The following is a 12,659-nucleotide window of genomic DNA, read 5'->3' on the forward strand; positions in this document are numbered from 1 at the left end:
TTTGTACCCAATGATACACTTTACCTGCTGGAGTGTATTAAATTGTTTACAAGTATTTCCATTAACCTTATATTGGCATTTGAAATAGTTTATTTAGCCTGTGGTATCCCCACCCATCCTGAAAGTTTTTGGCCACGAGGCCAAGCTGTATCAACACAGGCAGTAAAATAAATTACACTCCCAGTGGGTTATAGAAGAGATAAGGTAGTAAAATTTAAATTTTCCATTGTTCTCTCCAAGTATTGGTGATTGGTTTATAGACAGATATAAGATAAAGAAGCAGGTATATTTACACAATGTGATAAAGTAATGAGATCTGATTATACCTACAAGCTCAATCCATTTTATTAGGTTGTGGCTTCAAAACACAAAATCAGCTAATTCATATAAATAAGCCTTAAAAAAGCAAATCTCATACATTTTATACTCTGCAGCTGGTAAAAAAAGTAATTGAAAACACATTAAGAGAATTTTTATAGTATACTGTCCCTTTAAGAATAAAGTGCACATAAGTTTTAGTCACTTGGTCAAAAATTGCATGTCAAGGGGGGGGGGGCTAATTAATGGTTAAGTAAGGGGCCCCAAAATTTCTAGTGGTGGCCCTGTATATATATATATATATATATATATATATATATACAGTGAGTAGGTAATGTTATTATGAGTGTAACTGTATAATGCAATGTATTTTTAATGTGTTTTGTGACACTTTTTTTTGTGAAACATTTAAACAGAGCTCTGAGGACGCGGTAATCATTATAGCGTAAAGTGCGCTTGCTCTCAAGCGATCTGGTTTACTTTCAACTTATATAAACCGTAAACCCAACGTTTGCAAACACCTGCGATAAAGCTATTTTCGCTTGCGCGTAACTCTTAAAGCGTCACTCGCAATCTAGCCCAAAAGTTTTAAAAATGCTAAATTAAAAAACTTGGCAATGTACATTCGTTATTTAATTTTGGCTGATTTCCTGTAATTTAAATCTATAAACTGCAGTGTTTCCAATCCCACCAGAGAGGCTAGATTGCATTCCATGGAATGGAGAACTCTGACAATCCCACATGCTGCATAGTGATTGGTTGATATATGTAGGGGATTCTTTATATCTCTCCCTAGTTGGCAACAACAAAGAAAGTAAGATAAACAAAATTAAACTACATAGTAGTCTAACAAAATGACATCTTTAAATGATTTTAAACCATTTATTTTTGTCTGCAGATCTTTTGCAACACAATAAAAAAAAAAAATCTTGATGCATAAATAAAAAGACTTGAATTTCCCTTTAATTAATTAGCTGCAAATATTCCTAATGGATTGAAAGAGCTTAGAATATTACACTGAAAACACACTATGGGGCCTATCTATCAAGCACCGAATGGCGCTTGGTGCCCCTTGTTTCTGGCGAGCCTGCAGACAGACATCGCCGGAAATCAAGCAGATCGAGTACGATCGGGTTGATTGACACCCCCCTGCTGGCGGCCACGAGTCTACAGGGAGCGGCGTTGCACCAGCAGCTCTTGTGAGCTGCTGGTGCAATGCTGAATACGGCGAGCGTATTGCTCGCCGTATTCAGCGAGGTCTGGCGGACCTGAGCCGCACTGTCGGATTAGGTCCGCCAGACTTTCTTAAATAGGGGCCTATGGGGTATATTTATTAATGTGTATCATGTCCGCCGCACATTAATAAATGCCAACAGTATACGCTGTCGGCATTTATCTTTGCGCAAGCAGTTCTTGTGAACTGCTGGTGCAATGCCGTCCCCTGCAGATTCGTGGAAGCAGATTTGGCCGCTAGCAGGGGGTGTCAATTAACCCGATCGTATTCGATCGGTTTGATTTCTGTCCGCCACCTCAGAGCAGGCGGACAAGTTATGGAGCAGCGGTCTTTAGAAACAAGGGGCATACAGAGCTTGATAAATCATCCCCTATAGCTGTATAAAATGTGTATTGCCTTGCAAACTCTTCTAGATTGGAATGGGGCCATAGTATTATATATCTAATAATAATGTGGTGCCCTAGGTGTAATGTGTCTGAACAAATTTTCCAAACGGAATCTAAAATAATCGAGTTTTAAAGAGACAGTCTAGTAAAAATTAAACATTCGTGATTCAGATAGGGCATGCAATTTTAAACAACTTTCAAATGTACTTTAATCATCAAATTAGCTTTGTTCTCTTGGTATTCTTTGTTGAAAGCTAAAACTAGGTAGGTGCATATGCTAAATTCTAAGCCCTTGAAGGCCACCTCTTAGTGCATTTTGACAGTTTTTCACAGCTAGACAGTGCAAGTTCATGTGCGCTATATAAATAACATTGTGTTCACTACTGTGGAGCACTGATTGGCTAAAATGCAAGTCTGTCAAAAGAACTGAAATAAGAGGCTTAGATACAAGGTAATTACAGAGATAAAAAGTTTATTAATAAAATAGTGTTGGTTATGCAAAACTGAGGAATGGTAAATAAAGGGAATATCTGTCTTTTTAAAGGATAACAATTCTGGAGTAGACTTTCTCTTTAAGTAGTATCAATAAAGTCTTCATATTATAAAAAATATTATATTCTTACCTCTGTAATCTGCTCCATCAGACGTTCTATTTCATTATTCTGTTCATTAACATAATTGAATAATGCAAAGTTTTGATCCTCCACTGTAATGAAAAAGATACACACATTAAATTTTATTATCAATTGGTTCTTGTATACATAACTACTTCCAGCAATTTCCATAAATTACTCTAAGGCAGCATATTTCCTATCACACAGGCCACCAGAAAATCACTCTTAACCCCTTGGCAAGACTTATCTATAATTGTAATACAATGAATTTTTCATTAATCCATGAAAACAATTACAGAACATTAATCTTAAAGAGACAGTCTAGTACAAAATAAACTTTCATCATTCAGATAGGGTATGTCATTTTAAACAACTTTCCCATTTACTTTTATCACCATTTTTGCTTTGTTCTCTTGGTATTCTTAGTTGAAAGCTGAACTTAGGAGGTTCATATGCTAATTTATTAGACCTTGAAGGCCGCCTCTTAAATGAATGCATTTTGACAGTTGTTCACCACTAGAGGGTGTTAGTTCATGTGTGTCATATAGATAACACTGGGCTCACGCACGTGGAGTTACCTAGAATTTAGCACTGATTGGCTAAAATGCAAGTCTGACAAAAGAACTGAAATAAGGGGGCAGCATGCAGAGGCTTAGATACAAGATAATCACAGAGGTAAAAAGAGTATTAATATAACTGTGTTGGTTATGCAAAACTAGGGATGTGTAATAAAGGGATTATCTATCTTTTAAAACAATAACAATTCTGGTGTAGACTGTCCCTTTAAAATAACGTATTGCTAAATAAAAACAACAAAAAACCCTTTGCAATATGATGTGATTATTTAGAATGTTTTTCCTGTTATTTAGTTCTGAAATTTGGGGTTTTTACCCAGAAACTGGCTGCAGCAAAGATAAACATAATCAAGAGGCTTTTCAATTGGTATAGCCCTAAATAGCAAAAAAGTACACACACACACACACACACACACACACATATATATATATATATATATATATATATATATATATAGTATACAAAAATTATGTATATAGAGCAGAAAAATATATATTTTTTTTAATTTAATTTTTCCTCTTGCAAGTCTTTTGCAATAAAGTATGTTTCCTAGTCTAAAATAAATTGATGATTTTCACAGCTCTTCACAATTTTTGTCAGGTCAGCAGCAGGATGCCTTTGACACTATTGTGTGCATTTGGCAGTAAATTAAATAACATTCATTCTCAGTGACACCTTGCTAACATCAGACAAAAACCACAAGCGCTAATTGACAGCTAGCTTTAAAAAGATATTGACACTAGTAGATATCTCTTACCAGGCAGCTATTCCAACAGATGACATGATAAGACTGTGATATGTCAAAAAATACAGGCTTTATGCAATGTAAAATTTCACTTAAGCATTTATTGTATTTATTTTAATAATGTCATGTAAGCGGTTTTAGCTCAACAGTTAAAAACAATTATTCGGTACTACAGAAGCTTTGAGTGTGCATGTACTTCAATACTGTACTCCATAGTAAGTAGGTTATGTACTGATACCGTTGGATTCTATACCAAACTGTATGCAGAACTTAAAGGGATATTATAGTGGAAAAACGGCATGCTCTAATTTGTTAGAGCATGTCATTTTATCTCTAGCGACCCTGTTTAGTCCCTGAAAATGGATTAAAAACATAGCTAAAGTACAATTTGGGAGCCACAGGAATTGCTGGTCCAAAGCTAACAATAACGGCCAGCTGCGCTTTTTCCACTTAGGGCCAGGGCAGTAACTTAGCTATATTGCAGGGTTAAACACATGGGGGCCAATTTACTAATGTGCGGGCAGACATCAATAAATGCCGATAGAATACACTGTCGGCATTTATCATTGCACAAGCATTTCTAGTGAAATGCTTATGCAATGCTGCGCCCTGCACATTCGCGGTCAATCGGCCGCTAGCAGGGGGTGCCAATCAACCCGATCGTATCCGATCGGACTGATTGCTGTCCGCCGCCGATGAGTTAAGGAGCAGCGGTCTTATAACCACTGCTTCTTAACTTCCGCTTCAGGATGAGGGTCGAAAGCAGCATCCGCTGCTTCATAAATCAACCCCATAGAGCTGCAGGGCTGCTAGTGATATAATTACATGCTCTAAGGAATTGCATCATGTCATTTTTACACTTTTTAAAATGTATGAATAGAAAAAGAAAGAGAAAATGTAAATGTAAATGAGAACAAATAATCTAACTATTAAGAAACCTTAGAATTGGTTTCATTGCATTGCACTTAATAATTAAAATCCCATGATCTTATAACACTTCTGAAATGGCATTCATCCTTAAAGCAAATTTAGGTTAATAGAACATCAAAAGAACCCAACAAGCCTCAAGGCGTAGAAATAATAAAAGTTCTTTATTGGAGATTAGTTAAAACAGCATAAAAGCTATGGCCCAAGCATCTGGGGTAGGATAATAGGACCTATTATCCTACCCCAGATGCGTGGGCCATAGCTTTTATGCTGTTTTAACTAATCTCCAATAAAGAACTTTTATTATTTCTACGCCTTGAGGCTTGCTGGGTTCTTTTGTTGTTCTATTGCCCATTTACCTTCCAGTGGAGCCTCGGCGTAATCGGTTGTTGCTTAGGAGGCTGGCGGAGCAACGACCCTGGCTGGAGCAGAGGAAACTCCGGATTGTTAGGGGACTGACCCGCAACCGCAATGTGGAGCCTTGCACACGCAACTATTATACAGCCTGCCGGGTGAGTTTGTCTACCTTGAACTGTTGCTGTGTACTGTCTGGAGCTGCAGAGGGGGACGTTACTGTTTGCTAGCAAATTTAGGTTGTCTGAAAAATATGCTCTTATGTGTTAGAGCAGTGGTTCCCAAAGTGGTGGTACTGTCTATTGGGGGGCGATGGGATTACTGAGGGGGGGCACTGATAGTCATGAGAGTTGGAAGGGGGCTCTGGGATTACCATAGGGGCCACTAGTAGGTAAGGAGTAGTAGAGGATGCTAGGGGGACCCTTAAAATCATCACAATTAGTTGCACTTTAGTCTAGCTATCTGAAGCGAAACAACTTTCTTGCTATTTATTTGGCATTTTACTGCTCTCTATTTTTAAGGCTTTTCCTTTTCTGATAATTTAGTTTTTTTCCTCAAATGATGCTCTTTTTGACTGCGACAGATTACAGCCATATGCACAGAAGGCTTCATATTTTGTTTTGCCAGTGTTGTACATTAGCACATTTTTACAGTTTATAATTATTGTGTAGTAGCAGGAAACATAGCAAAATGCCTGTTGTGCTTGGGAAGCTCTGCACAGTTATCTGAAGATGTTTTTCTAGTCTTCTGTCACCAGAAATAAACTGTGCATTGTGCACTAAATAACACTTTGGTAAGTAGAATACATTTACCATAACGTTTATTGGTGCAGTTGTACTATGCTCCAAGCAAAGAAATTAATTTCACATTTCTAAACGTGGTAGTTTAAGACTCCTACTAAGTAACATAATAGCAGACACTGAGAAACTGATATCACTTCATCAAGCCAGTCCATCACATTAAGACATTTTTGAAAATTGAATTAATTACCAAGGGCCAGATTACATGTGGTACGTTAAATTATTATTTTGCTCGCGTGCAAACACTGCAATATTAGAAGTTGAAAGTAAATTGTTTACACCCAAGCAAAACCTGATAAATGCTAATTTTAGGACTTCGGATATCACGACTGCTTTAACTTCTTCTCCCCATAGACTTGAATGGAGTGCGCTGAAGAAGAAAAAAGTAACACTTATCGTTTGTGCGGTAACCCAACACCACGTTAGAACTATAGCGCTATACCTAAAGGCAGTTATAAATATTTGACATTACAAGGTTCTTCACATAGAAGAAAATGTTCTTATATATAAAATATACTGTATTTTTATATATATATATATATATATATATATATATATATATAGATAGATAGATAGATAGATAGATAGATAGATAGATAGATAGATAGATAATTAGTTAATTAGTTTTTGTAAAAAATGTATGTATACCCATGTATCTAAATGAAAATATAAGTATCTTTTGTTGAAGAGTAAACCTAGGTAGGCAGATAGGAGCTTAGGAGCGTGCATGTGTCTATAGCATTCTATGGCAGTAGTGTTTGCACCTATGTATAACATTGGTATAAACATTGTTGCAAACACTGCTGCCAGATGAGTAAAGAGGTGTGCATGCTCCTGAGCTCACCTTTTGGATTACAAAATTGATAATAGAAGTAAATTAGAATATTTAAATATTCAGAATTGAATGTATATTATTCTTCAAGATATATTTTCTTACATTAATTAATGTATTCTAATTGGTACAAGATGCATTTGTAACTAATATGGTTCCAACGTTGATATTGGTATCTATGTACTGTGACTTTTTTTTTATATCATTCTTGTCCTTCTTCATTTGTTTGTTATTAAGAAAAATAAAAAGTAAATAAACTGAAAAAAGAAGTAAATTGGAAAGTTGTATAAAATTGCGTGCCCTATCGAATCCATTTAAAGTGATGGTAAACTATAACTGTACAAGACACTTTATTTGTATTTCAATGTAATGCGCACTGTAAACTGGTTTACAAATTCTCTTGTTTTTATAAAATTATACTTAAAATTTTTGGCAAATCGGTCAGTTAACATACCTTCTCTCCACCCCCATAGATTTTCTATTGTTCACTTCAGTGAAGTGTTGAACGGCCCTGCCCGCTTTACAAGTTACTAAAGTGAAGACTATAAAATCATGGTGGGCTGGGAGAAGGTACAGGACTGACATACAGGAGAAATACATTTTACCAAATGCGCGCTACCTTGTGCTAGATATCCCGCAAATGCTCACATCTTACAGCTATGTCAACCAAGTAAACAGTGAATCATGAGACTCACTGTTTACTTAGTGTAAGTGAAGAACCTATGCAGAGAGCGAGCTATCAGCCCTTAGAAGAGAACAAGTGTTTTCTATAGCAAGTGAAATGAATTCATGTAGTTATAAAATTGTATGAATTCATTTAAATATTTTCCTTGTAATAAAATAGGTTTTCAAACATATAATTTCCATAAATCCCTAGCACTTACTGTTATTTTAAAGTGACATAATACTCATATGCTAAGTCACCTGAAACTGATGCAGTATAACTGTAAAAAGCTGGCATGAAAATATCACCTGAGCATCTCTATGTAAAAAGGGAAGATATTGTACCTCAATTTCTTCAACTCACCAGATTAAGTGCTCCTCAGCTTTTGTAAAGCTCCAAGTTGAAAAAACACAAAAAAACCACAATAGCCAATCAGCACCAGCTGTGCTGATGTCATGCATTGCTTTGCTGTGATCTCACAAGATTTCACTTAAACTTCAATAAACCGAATAGAAAAATAACATGACTGTGTCTGCACATGCTAGTTGCACATTCCCTTGCAAGTCCTGGGACAAGCATTCTTTACAGTGGGGAGTGAATACTTAGGAAATGTTGAGGTAAATAACAAAATTTATGCTTACCTGATAAATTGTTTTCTTTCCTGGCATGGAGAGTCCACAAATCCATTCTAATTACTAGTGGGACTTCAACTTCTGGTCCCCAGGAGGAGGCAAAGAACACCCCAGCAGAGCTGTTAAGTATCACTCCCACTTCCCATAAACCCCCAGTCATTCAGCTGAAGGAATATGGAAAGAGAAGATGACACAAGGGTATAGAGGTGCCTGAGGTTTGAAAATAAACAAAAAGCCATTTTAAATGAAAGGAAAAGAAAAGAATTTATCAGGTAAGCATCATTTTTTTTTTCTTTTCAATGGCATGGAAAGTCTACAAATCCATTCTAATTACAAATGGGAACCAATACCCAAGCTAGAGGACACAGAATGGAAGGGAGGGAGGACAAGACAGACGGACCTAAACAGAAGGCACCACCACTTGAAGAACTTTTCTCCCAAAAGTAGCCTCAGCTGAGGCAAAAGTATTGAATTTGGAAAATTTGGGAAAGGTATGAGAGCCCTAGTGGAATGAGCCGTAATTCTCTCAGGAGGCAGCTGTCCAGCAATCTCATAAGCCAATCGAATAACACTTCACAACCAAAAAGAAAGAGTAGAAGTGGTCTTCTGGCCCTTACGCTTACCAGAGAAAACAGTATATTGCCAAAAATCTCTAGTTGCCTGCAGATAGAATTTCAGAGCACTCACAACATTCAGGTTATGCAACAGACGTTCCTTCTGAGAAGAAGGATTAGGACAGAACGAAGAAACAACAATTTCTTGATTGATATTGCGGTCTGACACTACATTAGGAAAAAATCCCAACTTAGTATGAAGGACTGCCACTGCAGAACCTTAAGAACAAGATTAAGGCTTCATGTAGGAGCAACAGGTTTAAACACAGGCCTGATTCTGAACAAGGCCTGAACAAAGGATTGAACATCTGGCAGGTCTGCCAGACGTTTATGCAAAAGAATCGACAGCGCAGAGATCTGACCCTTCAGAGTACTGACTGACAAGCCCTTCCCCAGGCCCTCCTGAAGAAAGGACAGAATGCGGGGAACTCTCACCCGACTCCAAGAGAAACCCCTCGATTCGCACCAATAAAGGTATTTACGCCACACCTTATGGTAAATCTTGCGATGTACCGGCTTATAAGCCTGAAGCATGGTATCAATGACCTTTTCTGAAAAACCGTGCCTAGACAATACTAGGCGTTCAATCTCCAAGCAGTCAGCTTCAGAGAATCTAGGTTTGGGTGAAGGAAGGGACCTTGAAGTAGAAGGTCCTTCCTCATAGGAAACTTCCACTGAGGAAATTGTGACATCCTTATCAGGTCCGCAAACCAAATTCCGCAAACAGAGGGAACAGATAAATTAGACCGAAATCCCATGGCACCCCCAGAACTGCTTGTGGATCCTTTGATCTTGATCCGTATTTTGAAAGCTTGGCGTTTAGATGAGACGCCATCAGATCCAACTCGGGAACTCCCCAACTGAGAGTTATCATTGAGAATACTTCCGGATGGAGAGCCCACTCCCCTGGATCAAAAGTCTGCCTGCTCAGATAATCCGCTTCCCAGTTGTCCACCCTTGGGACGTGGATGGCAGAAAGGTGGCAATTGTGAAACTCCGCCCACTGAAGGATGCGAGTCACCTTCTTCATAGTGAATAAGCTCCGAGTTCCTCCATGGTGGCTCTCAACTCTAGGATATTTATGGGGAGGATGGACTCCTCCTGAGATCAAAGTCCCTGAGCTCTTAAGGAACCCCAAACTGTTCCCCAGGCCGAAAGGCTGGCATCCGTGGTCACAATCTCCCAAGCTGGTCTCAGGAAGCATGTGCCCTGGGACAGATGGTCATGGGAGGTCCACCAGGACAGAGAGTCTCTCGTCTGGGAGTCTAGAACTATCCTCTGAAAGAGGTCCGAGTGGTCTTCGTTCCATTGTCTGAGCATGCATAACTTTAGAGGTATCAGATGGAAATGAGCAAATGGAATAATGTCCATGGAAGCCACCATCAGACCAACTACTTCCATACACAGAGCCACTGATGGACGAACAGAGGACTAACGTGAAAGACAAGAAGCAAGAAGTTTGGATTTTCTGACCTCCGTCAAGAAAATCTTCATGGAGACAGAGTCTATGACCGTCCCCAAAAAACATACCCTGGTGTTTGGAACTCTTTTCCAGATTTACCTTCCACCAATGGGAACGTAGAATTGACAACAGAGAGTCCGTATAGGAAGTTGCTAAATGAAAAGATGGCTCCTAAACCAAGTTATCATCCAGGTATGGAGCCACCGCAATTCCCTGAAATCTGACCACCACCAAAAGAGCCCCTAGAACCTTTGTAAAGATTCGAGGAGCAGTGGCAAGGCCAAAAGGAAGGACTACAAATTGAAAGTGTTTGTCCAGAAAGGCAGGAATTAGAAATGTTCCCTGTGAATAGGAACATGAAGGTACGTGTCCTTCAGGTCTATGGTAGTCATGAATTGACCCTCCTAAACCAAAGAGAGAATAGAACAGATAGTCTCCCTTTTGAAGGACAGAAACTTGAGAAATTTGTTGAGACAAGCTCTAAAATGGGTCAAAAAGTTCCCTCTTTCTTGGGAACCACGAATAGGTTGGAATAGAATCCTTGACCTTGTTCCACCAGAGGAACTGGGAATTCACTCCCAGGGAAGCTAGATCCTTTATGCAATTTAAGAAAGCTTCCCTCTTTACTTGGTTTGCAGATACTCTTGACATGAGAAAACAAAATTTATGCTTACCTGATAAATTCATTTATTTCCAGATATGGCGAGTCCATGGCTTCATCATTTACTGTTGGGATATCACTCCTGGCCAGCAGGAGGCAAAGAGCACCACAGCCAAGCTGTTAAGCATCACTCCCCTACCCACAACCCCCAGTCATTCGACCAAAGGAAAATGGAGAAAAAAAGGAGTAACACAAGGTGTAGAGGTGCCTGAAGTTTAGTAAAAAATAACTGACTGAAATAAGGGGCAGGGCGGTAGACTCACCATATCCGGAAATAACATAATTTATGCTTACCTGATAAATTTATTTCTCTTGTAGTGTAGTCAGTCCACGGGTCATCCATTACTTATGGAATATATCTCTTCCTAACAGGAAGCTGCAAGAGGATCACCCAGCAGAGCTGCTACATAGCTCCTCCCCTCACATGTCATATTCAGTCATTCGACCAAAGCAGACGAGAAAGGAGAAACCATAGGGTGCAGTGGTGACTGGAGTTTAATTAAAATTTAGGTCTGCCTTAAAGACAGGGCGGGCCGTGGACTGACTACACTACAAGAGAAATACATTTATCAGGTAAGCATAAATTATGTTTTCTCTTGTTAAGTGTAGTCAGTCCACGGGTCATCCATTACTTATGGAATACCAATACCAAAGCTAAAGTACACGGATGAAGGGAGGGACAAGGCAGGAACATTAAACAGAAGGAACCACTGCCTGAAGTACCTTTCTCCCAAAAATAGCCTCCGAAGAATCAAAAGTGTCAAATTTGTAAAATTTTGAAAAGGTGTGAAGCGAAGACCAAGTCGCAGCCTTGCAAATCTGTTCAACAGAGGCCTCATTTTTAAAGGCCCAGGTGGAAGCCACAGCTCTAGTAGAATGAGCTGTAATCCTTTCAGGAGGCTGCTGTCCAGCAGTCTCATAGGCTAAACGTATTATGCTACGAAGCCAAAAAGAGAGAGAGGTAGCCGAAGCCTTTTGACCTCTTCTCTGTCCAGAGTAAACGACAAACAGGGAAGAAGTTTGAAGAAAATCTTTAGTTGCCTGCAAATAGAACTTCAGGGCACGGACTACGTCCAAATTATGCAAAAGTCGTTCCTTCTTTGAAGAAGGGTTAGGACACAGTGATGGAACAACAATCTCTTGATTGATATTCCTGTTAGTAACTACCTTAGGTAAGAACCCAGGTTTAGTACGCAGAACTACCTTGTCTGAATGAAAAATCAGATAAGGAGAATCACAATGTAAGGCAGATAACTCAGAGACTCTTCGAGCCATCAAAAACAAAACCTTCCAGGATAACAGCTTGATATCAATGGAATGAAGGGGTTCAAATGGAACGCCTTGAAGAACATTAAGAACTAAGTTTAAGCTCCACGGCGGAGCAACAGTCTTAAACACAGGCTTAATCCTAGTTAAAGCCTGACAAAAAGCCTGAACGTCTGGAACTTCAGCCAGACGTTTGTGTAGAAGAATAGACAGAGCAGAAATCTGTCCCTTTAACGAACTAGCAGATAAGCCCTTTTCTAAACCCTCTTGTAGAAAGGACAATATCCTAGGAATCCTAACCTTACTCCATGAGTAACTCTTGGATTCGCACCAATATAAATATTTACGCCATATCTTATGGTAAATTTTTCTGGTAACAGGCTTCCTAGCCTGTATTAAGGTATCAATAACCGACTCCGAGAAGCCACGCTTTGATAGAATCAAGCGTTCAATCTCCATGCAGTCAGTCTCAGAGAAATTAGATTTGGATGTTTGAAAGGACCCTGAATTAGAAGGTCCTGTCTCAGAGGCAGAGACCACGGTGGACAGGACGACATGTCCACTAGGTCTGCAT

At 39.0% G+C, this 12,659-nt stretch overlaps 1 protein-coding gene across 1 annotated transcript in view; it reads right to left on the reverse strand.

The window, feature by feature from the left end:
• The window catches only part of ODAD1 (outer dynein arm docking complex subunit 1), a 249,453-nt gene that overhangs the window by 142,711 nt on the left and 94,083 nt on the right, over window positions 1–12,659 (reverse strand). Inside the window, exon 10 of the mRNA XM_053691034.1 lies at window positions 2,562–2,644. Coding sequence (XP_053547009.1) covers window positions 2,562–2,644 — 83 coding nt within the window. The remainder of the gene's footprint in view (window positions 1–2,561; window positions 2,645–12,659) is intronic.

The sequence above is a fragment of the Bombina bombina genome, chromosome 8, assembly GCF_027579735.1.
Source record: "Bombina bombina isolate aBomBom1 chromosome 8, aBomBom1.pri, whole genome shotgun sequence".
Taxonomy (NCBI): domain Eukaryota; kingdom Metazoa; phylum Chordata; class Amphibia; order Anura; family Bombinatoridae; genus Bombina; species Bombina bombina.